At 39.6% G+C, this 19,384-nt stretch overlaps 1 protein-coding gene and 2 non-coding genes across 3 annotated transcripts; 2 read left to right on the top strand and 1 right to left on the bottom strand.

Moving 5' to 3' along the window:
- Positions 1 to 2,703: 2,703 nt before the first annotated feature.
- On the bottom strand, positions 2,704 to 3,030 carry LOC130974944 (uncharacterized mitochondrial protein AtMg01250-like). The gene has a single exon (XM_057899782.1). It carries the CDS (start codon positions 3,028 to 3,030, stop codon positions 2,704 to 2,706), a length of 327 nt encoding a protein of 108 aa, XP_057755765.1.
- A 6,554-nt stretch (positions 3,031 to 9,584) lies between these two features.
- Positions 9,585 to 9,692, top strand: LOC130977646 (small nucleolar RNA R71). The gene has a single exon (XR_009085330.1). It is a non-coding gene; the product is annotated as a small nucleolar RNA R71 (small nucleolar RNA).
- An 8,476-nt stretch (positions 9,693 to 18,168) lies between these two features.
- On the top strand, positions 18,169 to 18,276 carry LOC130977644 (small nucleolar RNA R71). The gene has a single exon (XR_009085329.1). It is a non-coding gene; the product is annotated as a small nucleolar RNA R71 (small nucleolar RNA).
- The last annotated feature ends 1,108 nt before the right edge of the window (positions 18,277 to 19,384 follow it).

The raw sequence follows: 19,384 nt of genomic DNA, 5'->3' as shown, positions 1-19,384 counted from the left end.
TTTTTTACATGGTAATTTTTTTTCAAAACTTTAGTTTTTCTAGAATATTGGTTTTGATAATTAAATATTTTTTATAAAATATTAAATATATCTAATATCTTTAATCCTTAAAAAATTAATAAAAACTATAAAAAATATTTTTTAATCTTTAAAAAAAATTAATATATTTAATCCTTATTAATAACCAATTTTTAACAAAATTAATATTTCTAAGATCTATTAGGAATCAACTCTGAATTCTTATTAGAAATTAATTTCTCAAATAAAAAATATTTAATAATAAAATATATTTGTTAATAATTTTATTTAAAAATAATTAAATTTTTAAAAATAATTAAATAAAATTTTATGATACTTTGAATTTAAAATTTATTAAAATTTAATTTTTTTTAAATAATTGAATATTTTCTTATTAGAAATTTAAAATTGTAGTAACTAAAAATAATGAGAATTTTATACGATTTAAATTGAATAATTAAAAATTTTGATTAATTTTATAATCTAAAAAATGTATTTATTTATCTTTAATTTTAAATTAAAATACTTAATTAAAAATAATTAATAAATTTAAAAAATAAATACTATTATTAAAATTATTTATATTAAATTAAATTTATTTTTTAATTAATCTCTAACCAAATCCTAATCTCTAAATTAAAACCCTAATTTTACCTCACCCTAACAACACTCAAATCACTTCTTCCCCCAAACCTCCCATACACACACTGAAATAACAAAGAAAGAAAATGAAGAGAGTGAGTTGCGACAGAAGAGAAGAGGGGAGGCAGCTGCTGAATGCCTGCTGTCGTCCCAGCGTGACCGTCGAGGAGAGAGAGAGCAAGCACGAGGAGGGAGCTACCGTTACATTCCGTCGTCGTTGTGGTGGTCCGCGTCGCCATCGTCACCGTGATCTGCCACTGCATGCACTGTCACCGCCGTTGAAGATTTGTCGCCATCGCTGTTTGTTCCAACCACCATCGCTGCCGTTTGTGACTCCATTTTGCGCTGCTGTGACTTCTGTAACCGCCAGATCTGTCACTGTCGTTGAACCTATCGCCGTCGCCATGCACACCGTTGTCCGGAGAGGACCAGAACGTGATGAGGAGAAGGAGCTGGTTTTCGCTGTCGCCAGGAGAAGGAATTGGCATCTAGTCCCTTAGCTGGTGGTTGTTATCATCTTTGGTTATCAGTTGGTCAACTTTCTTCACCGTCAGATAGTCCCTGGAGGTGAGCTTCCTTTGGCCATATTTTTTTATTTTCAATTTCATTGTTGTAAATAATCACCGTGCCTTTAGTTTTTTATGAAAGTTGAATTTGTTGCTGAAATTATGACTAAGCTAAATTTTTTTGTCGCTTAAAATCATATTCTGAGTTATTGATGGTGCTATGGTGTTTCACTGCATTGTTAAGTTTTTCTGGGGCCTCATTTTGGAAAATTTCAATTTGCTTCCATTAATTGCATCTATCAATTACATAACCTTCTAAATGTTAGCGTTAGCAATGACATTATGTAAGAGAATTTGATGTTGATCAACTTGTATAATCTTTGAAACCAGTACTCCTAAATGCGCTTTAGCTTCTTCCTAATAAGAAATGGTGTTATTTTTCGTACTCTTTCTTCCGTATTCGAAAATACTTTAACACAACTGGCTCTTCACATTTTTATTTATTCGGTTCTGTGTCTCACTTTGATGGCATTATCCCTAAACCTTTTTATAATCATAAGTCTGCATAACAGTAACAACTGTAGTGTGTAGCATAGTAGCAATCACTCTTAATGACTAGGAGGCTGTTATTATAAAACATAGTGTAGCATGTCTTGACAATATGCTTGGATTTGACCATTAGCATGTTTGTGGTGTCTTCTTTGAAACAATCTAATGGAAAGAATATTATTGAAATACCATAGCTAGAAAGTTTATGATAATATTATGGCAAACAATTTTGATCTCTGAGTTGTTGGTTGCTTATTTGTCTAATTCTGAGTTATTGATGGTGCTATGGTGCTGATTTTTTTTATTTTAAACTCAGACAGAATAATGTTGTTGCAGCTTCTGTTGTTAAATTTTTTGTTTTTATAATCTTTATGAAACTGGAATAACTAGTGATGGTTGATTTCAATGATTTTGGAATAATTTTGTTGATGGTGCTGTTAAAGCTAGTGATGAAAAGCAGAAACAATTAGAGTTCAAGAATATTAAAAATAGTGTGGCTTAGCTGTCAAGTTGTTATTCAGTTTGTTAAAAGTTGGTTGGGGAGCCTTTAGCTTTATTATCAACAGTCTCCTTCTATATAAGCCTAATACTCATTGTAATCCATTAGCATTTTTTCCTCATTATTAATTTTACTTAATTCAGTTTTATTTTTCCATTCTTGCTATACTTCTATATTTCCAAACTCTCTGCATCACTATATGCTTCTGCAATGACATAAACTTGTTCAGGTGCTTCACTGCTTTGTTAAATTTAGATAGTGTGTTGCTTTAGAACTTTCTCTTTTTAGGTTTGGATTTTTATTAGGATAATTATTGTAATGTTCTTATCTTGTGTTTTGATATAAACATCATTATGGAACTTTATGAGTGTAAAAGCATAAAGAGAAAAAAGTCAAGTATATTTGTTATGAGAATTTTGGTAGATATTGTGTTTTGTAGTGATTGTTTGACAATTGATACAAATGTAAATTTAATGAATTGAATTATGATTAATTGGCCAGTATCAAGCTAGACTTATCAAAGTTAATGCTCAACTCAGACATGACTTCAAAACACATCAGAAGTCTCTTGTAGTTTCTCACTGTCTCCTCCTCTGGTGGACAGAATAATATAGTGTCATCAGCAAACTGAAGGTGTGATAACTCTAAATTATCTCTACCGACTAATAGAGGAGATATTCTCCTATTCCTTACCACCTCCCCGATCATCCTATTCAACACATCTACAATGGGGACGAATAGAAATGGTGATAACGGGTCACCTTGCCGAAGCCCTCTTTCCATCTTGAACAGTTTCGATGGTGCCCCATTAACCATTATGGATATAGATGCTGATCTAATGCATTTTGTAATCCATGCCCTCTATCTTCTATCGAACCCCATCTTTTCCAGCACAATATCAACAAAATTCCATTTGACTCTATCATAAGCTTTCTAGAAGTCCAATTTAATGATTGCTGATGCCTTCTTCTTCAATTTTAGCCATTGTATAGTTTCACATGCTATTAATGCTCTATCATGTATCCTGGTGCACGAAATTGTGATCAATACTTTTCAAAACATAAACAATCCCTAGTAATGGCTCCAAAGACTTGGTGCTCAATACCATGGCATAAACACAACTTCGCACAACTAACCAGCAAGTGCACTGGGTCGTCCAAGTAATAAACCTTACGCGAGTAAGGGTCGATCCCACGGAGATTGGTGGTATGAAGCAAGCTATGGTCATCTTGTAAATCTCAGTCAGGCAGACTCAAATGGGTATAGATGATGAATAAAGCATAAAGATAAAGATAGAGATACTTATGTATATCATTGGTGAGAGCTTCAGATAAGCGAATGAAGATGCCTTCCCTTCCGTCTCTCTGCTTTCCTACTGTCTTCATCCAATCCTTCTTACTCCTTTCCATGGCAAGCTCGTGTAGGGTTTCACCGTTGTCAGTGGCTACCTCCCATCCTCTCATTGGAAATACGTTCCTGATGCTCTGTCACAGCATAGGCTATCCATCTGTCGGTTCTCAATCAGACCGGAATAGAATCCAGTGATTCTTTTGGCGTTTATCACTAACGCCCCGCCCTCAGGAGTTTGAAGCACGTCACAGTCATTCAATCATTGAATCCTACTCAGAATACCACAGACAAGGTTAGACCTTCCGGATTCTCTTGAATGCCGCCATCAGTTCTTGCCTATACCACGAGGACTCTGATCTCACGGAATGGCTGGCTCGTTTGTCAGGCGAGCACTCGGTTGTCAGGCGATCAACCATGCATCATGCAATCAGAAACCCAAGAGATATTCACTAAGCCTCATATGCTTGTAGAACAAGAATGGTTGTCAGTCACCTTGTTCATAGGTGAGAATGATGATGAGTGTCACGGATCATCACATTCATCAAGTTGAAGAACAAGTGATATCTTGGACAAAGAACAAGCGGAATTGAATAGAAGAACAATAGTAATTGCATTAATACTCGAGGTACAGCAGAGCTCCACACCTTAATCTATGGTGTGTAGAAACTCCACCGTTGAAAATACATAAGAACAAGGTCTAGGCATGGCCGAATGGCCAGCCTCCCAAAAGAGGGTTCAATCATAAAAACATGATCAAAAGATATCAAATACAATGGTAAAAGGTCCTATATATAGAGAACTTAGTAGCCTAAGGTGTACAGAGATGAGTAAATGACATAAAAATCCACTTCCGGGCCCACTTGGTGTGTGCTTGGGCTGAGCAATGAAGCATTTTCGTGTAGAGACTTGTCTTGGAGTTAAACGCCAGCTCTTATGCCAGTTTGGGCGTTTAACTCCCAATTAGGTGCCAGTTCCGGCGTTTAACTCCCAATTAGGTGCCAGTTCCGACGTTTAACGCTGGAAATTCTTGAGGTGACTTTGAACGCCGGTTTGGGCCATCAAATCTTGGGCAAAGTATGGACTATCATATATTGCTGGAAAGCCCAGGATGTCTACTTTCCAACGCCGTTGAGAGCGCGCCAATTGGGCTTCTGTAGCTCCAGAAAATCCACTTAGAGTGCAGGGAGGTCAGAATCCAACAGCATCTGCAGTCCTTTTCAGTCTCTGGATCAGATTTTTGCTCAGGTCCCTCAATTTCAGCCAGAAAATACCTGAAATCACAGAAAAACACACAAACTCATAGTAAAGTCCAGAAAAGTGAATTTTAACTAAAAACTAATAAAAATATACTAAGAACTCAACTAAAACTACTAAAAACATACTAAAAACAATGCCAAAAAGTGTATAAATTATCCGCTCATCACAACACCAAACTTAAATTGTTGCTTGTCCCCAAGCAACTAAAGATCAAATAAGATAAAAAAAAGAAGAGAATATGCAATGAACTCCAAAAACATCTATGAAGATCAGTATTAATTAGATGAGCGGGGCTTTTAGCTTTTTGCCTCTAAATAGTTTTGGCATCTCACTTTATCCTTTGGAACTCAGAATGGTTGGCCTCTTTAGGAACTCAGAATCCAGATAGTGTTATTGATTCTTCTAGTTAAGTATGATGATTCTTGAACACAGTTACTTTATGAGTCTTGGCTGTGGCCCAAAGCACTCTGTCTTCCAGTATTACCACCGGATACATACATGCCACAGACACATAATTGGGTGAACCTTTTCAGATTGTGACTCAGCTTTGCCAAAGTCCCCAATTAGAGGTGTCCAGGGTTCTTAAGCACACTCTTATTGCCTTGGATCACATCTTTATTTCTTTCATTTTCTTTCTCTTTCTCTTTTTTTTTTCGGTTTTCTTCCCCCTTTTTTTTTTTTGTATTCACTGCTTTTTCTTGCTTCAAGAATCATTTTTATGATTTTTCAGATCCTCAGTAACATGTCTCCTTTTTCATCATTCTTTCAAGAGCCAACATTCATGAACCACAAATTCAAAAGACATATGCACTGTTCAAGCATACATTCAGAGAACAAAAGTGTTGCCACCACATCAAAATAATTAAACTGTTATAAAATTCAAAATTCATGCAATTCTTTTCCTTTTTCAATTAAGCACGTTTTTATTTAAGAAAGGTGATGGATTCATAGGACATTCATAACTTTAAGGCATAAACACTAAGACACTAATGATCATAAGACATAAACATGGATAAACATAAGCACTAAAATTCGAAAAACAGAAGAATAAAGAACAAGGAAATCAAGGAACGGGTCCACCTTAGTGATGGCGGCTCTTCCTTCCTCTTGAAGGTCCTATGGAGTGCTTAAGCTCCTCAATGTCTCTTCCTTGCCTTTGTTGCTCCTCTCTCATGATTCTTTGATCTTCTCTTATTTCATGGAGGAGAATGGAGTGTTCTTGGTGCTCCACCCTTAGTTGTCCCATGTTGGAACTTAATTCTCCTAGGGAGGTGTTTAGTTGCTCCCAATAGTCTTGTGGAGGAAAGTGAACCCCTTGAGGTATCTCAGGGATCTCATGATGAGAGGGGTCTCTTGTGTGCTCCATCCTTTTCTTGGTGATGGGCTTATCCTCATCAATGGTGATGTCTCCCTCTATGTCAACTCCAACTGAATAACAGAGGTGACAAATGAGGTGAGGAAAGGCTAACCTTGCCAAGGTAGAGGACTTGTCCGCCACCTTGTAGAGTTCTTGGGCTATGACCTCATGAACTTCCACTTCTTCTCCAATCATGATGCTATGGATCATGATGGCCCGGTCTAGAGTAACTTCGGACCGGTTGCTAGTGGGAATGATTGAGCGTTGGATAAACTCCAACCATCCTCTAGCAACGGGTTTGAGGTCATGCCTTCTCAATTGAACCGGCTTGCCTCTTGAATCTCTCTTCCATTGTGCGCCCTCTTCACATATGATTGTGAGGACTTGGTCCAACCTTTGATCAAAGTTGACCCTTCTAGTGTAAGGATGTTCATCTCCTTGCATCATAGGCAAGTTGAACGCCACCCTCACACTTTCCGGACTAAAATCCAAGTATTTCCCCTGAACCATTGTGAGATAATTCTTTGGATCCGGGTTCATACTTTGATCATGGTTCTTGGTGATCCATGCATTGGCATAGAACTCTTGAACCATCAAGATTCCGACTTGTTGAATGGGGTTGGTAAGTACTTCCCAACCTCTTCTTCGGATCTCATGGCGGATCTCCGGATATTCACCCTTTTTGAGTGAAAAGGGGACCTCGGGGATCACCTTCTTCAAGGCCACAACTTCATAGAAGTGGTCTTGATGCACCCTTGAGATGAATCTATCCATCTCCCATGACTCGGATGTGGAAGCTTTTGCCTTCCCTTTCCTCTTTCTAGAGGTTTCTCCGGCCTTGGATGCCATAATGGTTATGGAAAAACGAAAAAGCAACGCTTTTACCATACCAAACTTAAAATGTTTGCTCGTCCTCGAGCAAAAGAAGAAAGAAGAGAGTAGAAGAAGAAGAAGTGAGGAAGAGGGAGATGGTGGTGTATTCGGCCAAAGAGGGGGGAGAAGTGATGTTTAGGTTGTGTGAAAATGAAGGGTTGAAGAAGGTTATTTATAGGAGAGAGGGGAGATGGGGTTCAGCCATGATGGGTGGGTTTGGGAGGGAAAGTGGTTTGAATTTGAAGGGTGAGGTTGGTGGGGTTTTATGAAGGATGGATGTGAGTGGTGAAGAGAAAGATGGGATTTGATAGGTGAGGGGTTTTTGGGGAAGAGGTATTGAGGTGATTGGTGAGTGGGGGAAGAAGAGAGAGAGTGGTGGTGGGGCCCTGTGGGATCCACAGATCCTGTGGTGTCAAGGAAAAGTCATCCCTGCACCAAATGGCATCAAAATTCACGTTTTGAGCCATTTCTGGCGTTAAACGCCGGGCTGATGCCCATTTCTGGCGTTTAACGCCAGGTTCTTACCCTTTTCTGGCGTTTAACGCCAGTCTGGTGCCCCTTTCTGGCGTTAAACGCCCAGAATGGTGCCAGACTGGGCGTTAAACGCCCAACTGCTAGGCTTACTGGCGTTTGAACGCCAGCAGCATCTTCCTCCAGGGTGTGCTGTTTTTCTTCCTGTTTTTCATTTTGTTTTTGCTTTTTCAATGGATTTTGTGACTTCTTATGATCATCAACCTACAAAAAACATAAAATAACAAAAGAAACTATATAAAATATAATCATTGGGTTGCCTCCCAACAAGCGCTTCTTTAATGTCAGTAGCTTGACAGAGGGCTCTCATGGAGCCTCACAGATACTCAGAGCAATGGTGGAACCTCCCAACACCAAACTTAGAGTTAGAATGTGGGGGTTCAACACCAAACTTAGAGTTTGGTTGTGGCCTCCCAACACCAAACTTAGAGTTTGAATGTGGGGGCTCTTCTTGACTCTGATTTGAGAGAAGCTCTTCATGCTTCATCTCTATGGTGACAGAGGGATATCCTTGAGCCTTAAACCCAAAGGATTCTCCATTCACTTGAATGATCAGTTCACCTCTATCAACATCAATCACAGCCTTTGCTGTGGCTAGGAAGAGTCTGCCAAGGATGATGGTTTCATCCATGCACTTCCCAGTCTCTAGGACTATGAAATCGGTAGGGATGTAATGGTCTTCAACCTTCACCAAAACATTCTCTACAAGTCCATAAGCTTGTTTTCTTGAGTTGTCTGCCATCTCTAGTGAGATTTTTGCAGCTTGTACCTCAAAGATCCTTAGCTTCTCCATTACTGAGAGGGGCATGAGGTTTACACTTGACCCTAAGTCACACAGAGCCTTCTTGAAGGTCATGGTGCCTATGGTACAAGGTATGGAAAACTTCCCAGGATCTTGTCTCTTTTGAGGTAATTTCTGCCTAGACAAGTCATCCAGTTCTTTGGTGAGCAAAGGAGGTTCATCCTCCCAAGTCTCATTTCCAAATAACTTGTCATTTAGCTTCATGATTGCTCCAAGGTATTTAGCAACTTGCTCTTCAGTGACATACTCATCCTCTTCAGAGGAAGAATACTCATCAGAGCTCATGAATGGCAGAAGTAATTCCAATGGAATCTCTATAGTCTCATTTTGAGCCTCAGATTCCCATGTTTCCTCATTATGGAACTCATTGGAGGCTAGTGCACGCCCATTGAGGACTTCCTCAGTGGCGTTCACTTCCTCCCCTTCCTCTCCAAATTCGGCCATGTTTATGGCTTTACACTCTCCTTTTGGATTTTCTTCTGTGTTGCTTGGGAGAGTACTTGGAGGGAGTTCAGTAACTTTCTTGCTCAGCTGTCCCACTTGTGCCTCCAAATTTCTAATGGAGGACCTTGTTTCATTCATGAAACTTTGAGTGGTTTTGATTAGATCAGAGACCATGGTTGCTAAGTCAGAGGGGTTCTGCTTAGGATTCTCTGTCTGTTGCTGAGAGGATGATGGAAAAGGTTTGCCATTGTTAAACCTGTTTCTTCCACCATTACTATTGAAACCTTGTTGAGGTCTCTCTTGATTCTTCCATGAGAGATTTGGGTGATTTCTCCATGAAGAATTATAGGTGTTACCATAGGGTTCTCCTAGGTAATTCACCTCTTCCATTGAAGGGTTCTCAGGATCATAAGCATCTTCCTCAGATGACGCATCCTTAGTACTGCCAGGTGCATTTTGCATTCCAGACAGACTTTGAGAAATTAAATTGACTTGTTGAGTCAATATCTTGTTCTGAGCCAAAATGGCATTCAGAGTATCAATTTCAAGAACTCCTTTCTTCTGACTTGTCCCATTGTTCACAGGATTTCTCTCAGAAGTGTACATGAATTGGTTATTTGCAACCATTTCAATGAGCTCTTGAGCTTCTGTAGGCGTCTTCTTCAGATGAAGAGATCCCCCAGCAGAGCTATCCAAAGACATCTTGGATAGTTCAGAGAGACCATCATAGAAAATACCTATGATGCTCCATTCAGAAAGCATGTCAGAAGGACATTTTCTGATCAATTGTTTGTATCTTTCCCAAGCTTCATAGAGGGATTCTCCATCCTTCTGCCTGAAGGTTTGGACTTCCACTCTAAGCTTACTCCATCTTTGTGGTGGAAAGAACTTTGCCAAGAAGGCATTGACTAGCTTTTCCCAAGAATCCAGGCTTTCTTTAGGTTGTGAGTCCAACCATATTCTAGCTCTGTCTCTTACAGCAAAAGGGAATAGCATCAGTCTATAGACCTCAGGGTCTACCCCATTAGTCTTGACTGTGTCACAGATTTGCAAGAATTCAGCTAAGAACTGATGAGGATCTTCCATTGGAAGTCCATGGAACTTGCAATACTGTTGCATTAGAGAAACTAATTGAGGTTTAAGCTCAAAGTTGTTTGCTCCAATGGCAGGGATAGAGATGCTTCTCCCATAGAAATCAGGAGTAGGTGCAGTAAAGTCACCCAGCACCTTCCTTGCATTGTTTGCATTATTGTTGTTTTCGGCTGCCATGTCTTCTTCTTCTTTGAAGAATTCGGTCAGGTCCTCTAAAGAGAATTGTGCTTTGGCTTCTCTTAGCTTTCTCTTTAAGGTCCTTTCGGGTTCAGGGTCAGCTTCAACAAGAATGCCTTTGTCTCTGCTCCTGCTCATATGAAAGAGAAGAGAACAAGAAAAAGTGGAATCCTCTATGTCACAGTATAGAGATTCCTTGAGGTGTCAGAGGAAAAGAGAAATAGAAAGAAGAAGGATAAGAAGAATTAGAACTTTAATTAGATAAGGTTCGAATTGTGCATTGAGAAGGAGTGATACTCCATAAATAGAAGGATGTGAGAAGGAGGGAAGAGAATTTTCGAAAATTGATTAAAAAGATGTCAAAAATATTTTGAAAAATTGATTGATAATTTTCGAAAATTCAAAGTGGAAAAGAGGTCAAGTGATTTTTGAAAAAGGTTTTGAATTTAGAAATTAAAAAGATTTGATTGAAAACGATGTTATTGAAAAGATTTGATTGAAAAGTTATGGTTTTAAAAAGATATGATTGAGAAGATATGATTTGAAAACAATTTTAAAAAAAATTTGATTTTAAAAAATTAATGACTTGCCTAACAAGAAAAGATATGATTCAAACATAAAACCTTCCTTAACAGAAAAGGCAAAAAATGTTCAATCCAATCATTAATTGTTAGTAAGTATCTTTGAAAAAGGAAAGAAATTAATTTTGAAAACATTTGATTGAAAAGATTTGATTTGAAAAAGATTTGATTTTGAAAAACTAAAAAAAATTGATTTGAAAACAAAGTCTTCCCCCTAGCACCATCCTGGCGTTAAACGCCCAGAATGGTATACATTCTGGCGTTTAACGCCCAAAATGCACCCTTTTTGGGCGTTAAACGCCCAACCAGGTACCCTGGCTGGCGTTTAAACGCCAGTCTGCCTTCTTCACTGGGCATTTTCGAATGCTCAGCTTTTTCTGTATAATTCCTCTGCAGTATGTTCTGAATCTTCAATTCTTTGTGTTATTGACTTGAAAAGACACAAAATAAAAATTATTTTTGGATTTTTAATAATCAAAATGCAACAAGAATCACATAACAATGCATGCAAGACACCAAACTTAGCAGTTTGTATACTACCGACACTTCATGAGACACATAAACACTCAAGTCAAAAGAATTCAAAGATCAGAGTAAGAAATCATCAAGAATTATTTGAAGATCCTTAAGACACATAAATGAATGCATGCAATTGACACCAAACTTAAGGTGAGACACTAGACTCAAGCAAGAAACATCAAATATTTTTGGTTTTTATGGTTTTTGTGAATTTTTTTGTGATTTTCGAAAATTAAGTGGAAAAAGATATCAAAATTCTTAATGAGAATTCCAGGAATCAATGCAATGCTAGTCTAAGACTCCGGTCCAGGAATTAGACATGGCTTCACAGCCAGCCAAGCTTTCAAAGAAAGCTTCGGTCCAAAACACTAGACATGGCCAAAGGCCAGCCAAGCCTTAGCAGATCACTGCTCCAAAAGCAAGATCAACAAGCTCTTGTGATGATAAGTTGAAACCTCGGTCCAATGAAATTAGACATGGCTTTACAGCCAGCCAGATTTCAGCAAATCATCATGAAACTCTAGAATTCATCTTCAAAAATTTCGAAAAAAAATAAATGCCTAATCTAAGCAACAAGATGAACCGTCAGTTGTCCATACACAAGAACAATCCCCGGCAACGGCGCCAAAAACTTGGTGCACGAAATTGTGATCAATACTTTTCAAAACATAAACAATCCCTAGTAATGGCTCCAAAGACTTGGTGCTCAATACCATGGCATAAACACAACTTCGCACAACTAACCAGCAAGTGCACTGGGTCGTCCAAGTAATAAACCTTACGCGAGTAAGGGTCGATCCCACGGAGATTGGTGGTATGAAGCAAGCTATGGTCATCTTGTAAATCTCAGTCAGGCAGACTCAAATGGGTATAGATGATGAATAAAGCATAAAGATAAAGATAGAGATACTTATGTATATCATTGGTGAGAGCTTCAGATAAGCGAATGAAGATGCCTTCCCTTCCGTCTCTCTGCTTTCCTACTGTCTTCATCCAATCCTTCTTACTCCTTTCCATGGCAAGCTCGTGTAGGGTTTCACCGTTGTCAGTGGCTACCTCCCATCCTCTCATTGGAAATACGTTCCTGATGCTCTGTCACAGCATAGGCTATCCATCTGTCGGTTCTCAATCAGACCGGAATAGAATCCAGTGATTCTTTTGGCGTTTATCACTAACGCCCCGCCCTCAGGAGTTTGAAGCACGTCACAGTCATTCAATCATTGAATCCTACTCAGAATACCACAGACAAGGTTAGACCTTCCGGATTCTCTTGAATGCCGCCATCAGTTCTTGCCTATACCACGAGGACTCTGATCTCACGGAATGGCTGGCTCGTTTGTCAGGCGAGCACTCGGTTGTCAGGCGATCAACCATGCATCATGCAATCAGAAACCCAAGAGATATTCACTAAGCCTCATATGCTTGTAGAACAAGAATGGTTGTCAGTCACCTTGTTCATAGGTGAGAATGATGATGAGTGTCACGGATCATCACATTCATCAAGTTGAAGAACAAGTGATATCTTGGACAAAGAACAAGCGGAATTGAATAGAAGAACAGTAGTAATTGCATTAATACTCGAGGTACAGCAGAGCTCCACACCTTAATCTATGGTGTGTAGAAACTCCACCGTTGAAAATACATAAGAACAGGTCTAGGCATGGCCGAATGGCCAGCCTCCCAAAAGAGGGTTCAATCATAAAACATGATCAAAAGATATCAAATACAATGGTAAAAGGTCCTATATATAGAGAACTTAGTAGCCTAAGGTGTACAGAGATGAGTAAATGACATAAAAATCCACTTCCGGGCCCACTTGGTGTGTGCTTGGGCTGAGCAATGAAGCATTTTCGTGTAGAGACTTGTCTTGGAGTTAAACGCCAGCTCTTATGCCAGTTTGGGCGTTTAACTCCCAATTAGGTGCCAGTTCCGGCGTTTAACTCCCAATTAGGTGCCAGTTCCGACGTTTAACGCTGGAAATTCTTGAGGTGACTTTGAACGCCGGTTTGGGCCATCAAATCTTGGCAAAGTATGGACTATCATATATTGCTGGAAAGCCCAGGATGTCTACTTTCCAACGCCGTTGAGAGCGCGCCAATTGGGCTTCTGTAGCTCCAGAAAATCCACTTAGAGTGCAGGGAGGTCAGAATCCAACAGCATCTGCAGTCCTTTTCAGTCTCTGGATCAGATTTTTGCTCAGGTCCCTCAATTTCAGCCAGAAAATACCTGAAATCACAGAAAAACACACAAACTCATAGTAAAGTCCAGAAAAGTGAATTTTAACTAAAAACTAATAAAAATATACTAAGAACTCAACTAAAACTACTAAAAACATACTAAAAACAATGCCAAAAAGTGTATAAATTATCCGCTCATCACAACACCAAACTTAAATTGTTGCTTGTCCCCAAGCAACTAAAGATCAAATAAGATAAAAAAAAGAAGAGAATATGCAATGAACTCCAAAAACATCTATGAAGATCAGTATTAATTAGATGAGCGGGGCTTTTAGCTTTTTGCCTCTAAATAGTTTTGGCATCTCACTTTATCCTTTGGAACTCAGAATGGTTGGCCTCTTTAGGAACTCAGAATCCAGATAGTGTTATTGATTCTTCTAGTTAAGTATGATGATTCTTGAACACAGTTACTTTATGAGTCTTGGCTGTGGCCCAAAGCACTCTGTCTTCCAGTATTACCACCGGATACATACATGCCACAGACACATAATTGGGTGAACCTTTTCAGATTGTGACTCAGCTTTGCCAAAGTCCCCAATTAGAGGTGTCCAGGGTTCTTAAGCACACTCTTATTGCCTTGGATCACATCTTTATTTCTTTCATTTTCTTTCTCTTTCTCTTTTTTTTTCGGTTTTCTTCCCCCTTTTTTTTTTTGTATTCACTGCTTTTTCTTGCTTCAAGAATCATTTTTATGATTTTTCAGATCCTCAGTAACATGTCTCCTTTTTCATCATTCTTTCAAGAGCCAACATTCATGAACCACAAATTCAAAAGACATATGCACTGTTCAAGCATACATTCAGAGAACAAAAGTGTTGCCACCACATCAAAATAATTAAACTGTTATAAAATTCAAAATTCATGCAATTCTTTTCCTTTTTCAATTAAGCACGTTTTTATTTAAGAAAGGTGATGGATTCATAGGACATTCATAACTTTAAGGCATAAACACTAAGACACTAATGATCATAAGACATAAACATGGATAAACATAAGCACTAAAATTCGAAAAACAGAAGAATAAAGAACAAGGAAATCAAGGAACGGGTCCACCTTAGTGATGGCGGCTCTTCCTTCCTCTTGAAGGTCCTATGGAGTGCTTAAGCTCCTCAATGTCTCTTCCTTGCCTTTGTTGCTCCTCTCTCATGATTCTTTGATCTTCTCTTATTTCATGGAGGAGAATGGAGTGTTCTTGGTGCTCCACCCTTAGTTGTCCCATGTTGGAACTTAATTCTCCTAGGGAGGTGTTTAGTTGCTCCAATAGTCTTGTGGAGGAAAGTGAACCCCTTGAGGTATCTCAGGGATCTCATGATGAGAGGGGTCTCTTGTGTGCTCCATCCTTTTCTTGGTGATGGGCTTATCCTCATCAATGGTGATGTCTCCCTCTATGTCAACTCCAACTGAATAACAGAGGTGACAAATGAGGTGAGGAAAGGCTAACCTTGCCAAGGTAGAGGACTTGTCCGCCACCTTGTAGAGTTCTTGGGCTATGACCTCATGAACTTCCACTTCTTCTCCAATCATGATGCTATGGATCATGATGGCCCGGTCTAGAGTAACTTCGGACCGGTTGCTAGTGGGAATGATTGAGCGTTGGATAAACTCCAACCATCCTCTAGCAACGGGTTTGAGGTCATGCCTTCTCAATTGAACCGGCTTGCCTCTTGAATCTCTCTTCCATTGTGCGCCCTCTTCACATATGATTGTGAGGACTTGGTCCAACCTTTGATCAAAGTTGACCCTTCTAGTGTAAGGATGTTCATCTCCTTGCATCATAGGCAAGTTGAACGCCACCCTCACACTTTCCGGACTAAAATCCAAGTATTTCCCCTGAACCATTGTGAGATAATTCTTTGGATCCGGGTTCATACTTTGATCATGGTTCTTGGTGATCCATGCATTGGCATAGAACTCTTGAACCATCAAGATTCCGACTTGTTGAATGGGGTTGGTAAGTACTTCCCAACCTCTTCTTCGGATCTCATGGCGGATCTCCGGATATTCACCCTTTTTGAGTGAAAAGGGGACCTCGGGGATCACCTTCTTCAAGGCCACAACTTCATAGAAGTGGTCTTGATGCACCCTTGAGATGAATCTATCCATCTCCCATGACTCGGATGTGGAAGCTTTTGCCTTCCCTTTCCTCTTTCTAGAGGTTTCTCCGGCCTTGGATGCCATAATGGTTATGGAAAAACGAAAAAGCAACGCTTTTACCATACCAAACTTAAAATGTTTGCTCGTCCTCGAGCAAAAGAAGAAAGAAGAGAGTAGAAGAAGAAGAAGTGAGGAAGAGGGAGATGGTGGTGTATTCGGCCAAAGAGGGGGGAGAAGTGATGTTTAGGTTGTGTGAAAATGAAGGGTTGAAGAAGGTTATTTATAGGAGAGAGGGGAGATGGGGTTCAGCCATGATGGGTGGGTTTGGGAGGGAAAGTGGTTTGAATTTGAAGGGTGAGGTTGGTGGGGTTTTATGAAGGATGGATGTGAGTGGTGAAGAGAAAGATGGGATTTGATAGGTGAGGGGTTTTTGGGGAAGAGGTATTGAGGTGATTGGTGAGTGGGGGAAGAAGAGAGAGAGTGGTGGTGGGGCCCTGTGGGATCCACAGATCCTGTGGTGTCAAGGAAAAGTCATCCCTGCACCAAATGGCATCAAAATTCACGTTTTGAGCCATTTCTGGCGTTAAACGCCGGGCTGATGCCCATTTCTGGCGTTTAACGCCAGGTTCTTACCCTTTTCTGGCGTTTAACGCCAGTCTGGTGCCCCTTTCTGGCGTTAAACGCCCAGAATGGTGCCAGACTGGGCGTTAAACGCCCAACTGCTAGGCTTACTGGCGTTTGAACGCCAGCAGCATCTTCCTCCAGGGTGTGCTGTTTTTCTTCCTGTTTTTCATTTTGTTTTTGCTTTTTCAATGGATTTTGTGACTTCTTATGATCATCACCTACAAAAAACATAAAATAACAAAAGAAACTATATAAAATATAATCATTGGGTTGCCTCCCAACAAGCGCTTCTTTAATGTCAGTAGCTTGACAGAGGGCTCTCATGGAGCCTCACAGATACTCAGAGCAATGGTGGAACCTCCCAACACCAAACTTAGAGTTAGAATGTGGGGGTTCAACACCAAACTTAGAGTTTGGTTGTGGCCTCCCAACACCAAACTTAGAGTTTGAATGTGGGGGCTCTTCTTGACTCTGATTTGAGAGAAGCTCTTCATGCTTCATCTCTATGGTGACAGAGGGATATCCTTGAGCCTTAAACCCAAAGGATTCTCCATTCACTTGAATGATCAGTTCACCTCTATCAACATCAATCACAGCCTTTGCTGTGGCTAGGAAGAGTCTGCCAAGGATGATGGTTTCATCCATGCACTTCCCAGTCTCTAGGACTATGAAATCGGTAGGGATGTAATGGTCTTCAACCTTCACCAAAACATTCTCTACAAGTCCATAAGCTTGTTTTCTTGAGTTGTCTGCCATCTCTAGTGAGATTTTTGCAGCTTGTACCTCAAAGATCCTTAGCTTCTCCATTACTGAGAGGGGCATGAGGTTTACACTTGACCCTAAGTCACACAGAGCCTTCTTGAAGGTCATGGTGCCTATGGTACAAGGTATGGAAAACTTCCCAGGATCTTGTCTCTTTTGAGGTAATTTCTGCCTAGACAAGTCATCCAGTTCTTTGGTGAGCAAAGGAGGTTCATCCTCCCAAGTCTCATTTCCAAATAACTTGTCATTTAGCTTCATGATTGCTCCAAGGTATTTAGCAACTTGCTCTTCAGTGACATACTCATCCTCTTCAGAGGAAGAATACTCATCAGAGCTCATGAATGGCAGAAGTAATTCCAATGGAATCTCTATAGTCTCATTTTGAGCCTCAGATTCCCATGTTTCCTCATTATGGAACTCATTGGAGGCTAGTGCACGCCCATTGAGGACTTCCTCAGTGGCGTTCACTTCCTCCCCTTCCTCTCCAAATTCGGCCATGTTTATGGCTTTACACTCTCCTTTTGGATTTTCTTCTGTGTTGCTTGGGAGAGTACTTGGAGGGAGTTCAGTAACTTTCTTGCTCAGCTGTCCCACTTGTGCCTCCAAATTTCTAATGGAGGACCTTGTTTCATTCATGAAACTTTGAGTGGTTTTGATTAGATCAGAGACCATGGTTGCTAAGTCAGAGGGGTTCTGCTTAGGATTCTCTGTCTGTTGCTGAGAGGATGATGGAAAAGGTTTGCCATTGTTAAACCTGTTTCTTCCACCATTACTATTGAAACCTTGTTGAGGTCTCTCTTGATTCTTCCATGAGAGATTTGGGTGATTTCTCCATGAAGAATTATAGGTGTTACCATAGGGTTCTCCTAGGTAATTCACCTCTTCCATTGAAGGGTTCTCAGGATCATAAGCGTCTTCCTCAGATGACGCATCCTTAGTACTGCCAGGTGCATTTTGCATTCCAGACAGACTTTGAGAAATTAAATTGACTTGTTGAGTCAATATCTTGTTCTGAGCCAAAATGGCATTCAGAGTATCAATTTCAAGAACTCCTTTCTTCTGACTTGTCCCATTGTTCACAGGATTTCTCTCAGAAGTGTACATGAATTGGTTATTTGCAACCATTTCAATGAGCTCTTGAGCTTCTGTAGGCGTCTTCTTCAGATGAAGAGATCCCCCAGCAGAGCTATCCAAAGACATCTTGGATAGTTCAGAGAGACCATCATAGAAAATACCTATGATGCTCCATTCAGAAAGCATGTCAGAAGGACATTTTCTGATCAATTGTTTGTATCTTTCCCAAGCTTCATAGAGGGATTCTCCATCCTTCTGCCTGAAGGTTTGGACTTCCACTCTAAGCTTACTCCATCTTTGTGGTGGAAAGAACTTTGCCAAGAAGGCATTGACTAGCTTTTCCCAAGAATCCAGGCTTTCTTTAGGTTGTGAGTCCAACCATATTCTAGCTCTGTCTCTTACAGCAAAAGGGAATAGCATCAGTCTATAGACCTCAGGGTCTACCCCATTAGTCTTGACTGTGTCACAGATTTGCAAGAATTCAGCTAAGAACTGATGAGGATCTTCCATTGGAAGTCCATGGAACTTGCAATACTGTTGCATTAGAGAAACTAATTGAGGTTTAAGCTCAAAGTTGTTTGCTCCAATGGCAGGGATAGAGATGCTTCTCCCATAGAAATCAGGAGTAGGTGCAGTAAAGTCACCCAGCACCTTCCTTGCATTGTTTGCATTATTGTTGTTTTCGGCTGCCATGTCTTCTTCTTCTTTGAAGAATTCGGTCAGGTCCTCTAAAGAGAATTGTGCTTTGGCTTCTCTTAGCTTTCTCTTTAAGGTCCTTTCGGGTTCAGGGTCAGCTTCAACAAGAATGCCTTTGTCTCTGCTCCTGCTCATATGAAAGAGAAGAGAACAAGAAAAAGTGGAATCCTCTATGTCACAGTATAGAGATTCCTTGAGGTGTCAGAGGAAAAGAGAAATAGAAAGAAGAAGGATAAGAAGAATTAGAACTTTAATTAGATAAGGTTCGAATTGTGCATTGAGAAGGAGTGATACTCCATAAATAGAAGGATGTGAGAAGGAGGGAAGAGAATTTTCGAAAATTGATTAAAAAGATGTCAAAAATATTTTGAAAAATTGATTGATAATTTTCGAAAATTCAAAGTGGAAAAGAGGTCAAGTGATTTTTGAAAAAGGTTTTGAATTTAGAAATTAAAAAGATTTGATTGAAAACGATGTTATTGAAAAGATTTGATTGAAAAGTTATGGTTTTAAAAAGATATGATTGAGAAGATATGATTTGAAAACAATTTTAAAAAAAATTTGATTTTAAAAAATTAATGACTTGCCTAACAAGAAAAGATATGATTCAAACATAAAACCTTCCTTAACAGAAAAGGCAAAAAATGTTCAATCCAATCATTAATTGTTAGTAAGTATCTTTGAAAAAGGAAAGAAATTA

Source organism: Arachis stenosperma, chromosome 4, assembly GCF_014773155.1.
Source record: "Arachis stenosperma cultivar V10309 chromosome 4, arast.V10309.gnm1.PFL2, whole genome shotgun sequence".
Taxonomy (NCBI): Eukaryota; Viridiplantae; Streptophyta; class Magnoliopsida; order Fabales; family Fabaceae; genus Arachis; species Arachis stenosperma.
Note: the sequence above shows the minus strand (reverse complement) of the source record. Positions and strands in the feature narration are given on the sequence as shown.

Bases quoted from the DNA above. Each gene is read 5' to 3' on its own strand.
- LOC130974944 (XM_057899782.1), bottom strand. From the start codon at position 3,030: ATGGTTAATGGGGCACCATCGAAACTGTTCAAGATGGAAAGAGGGCTT.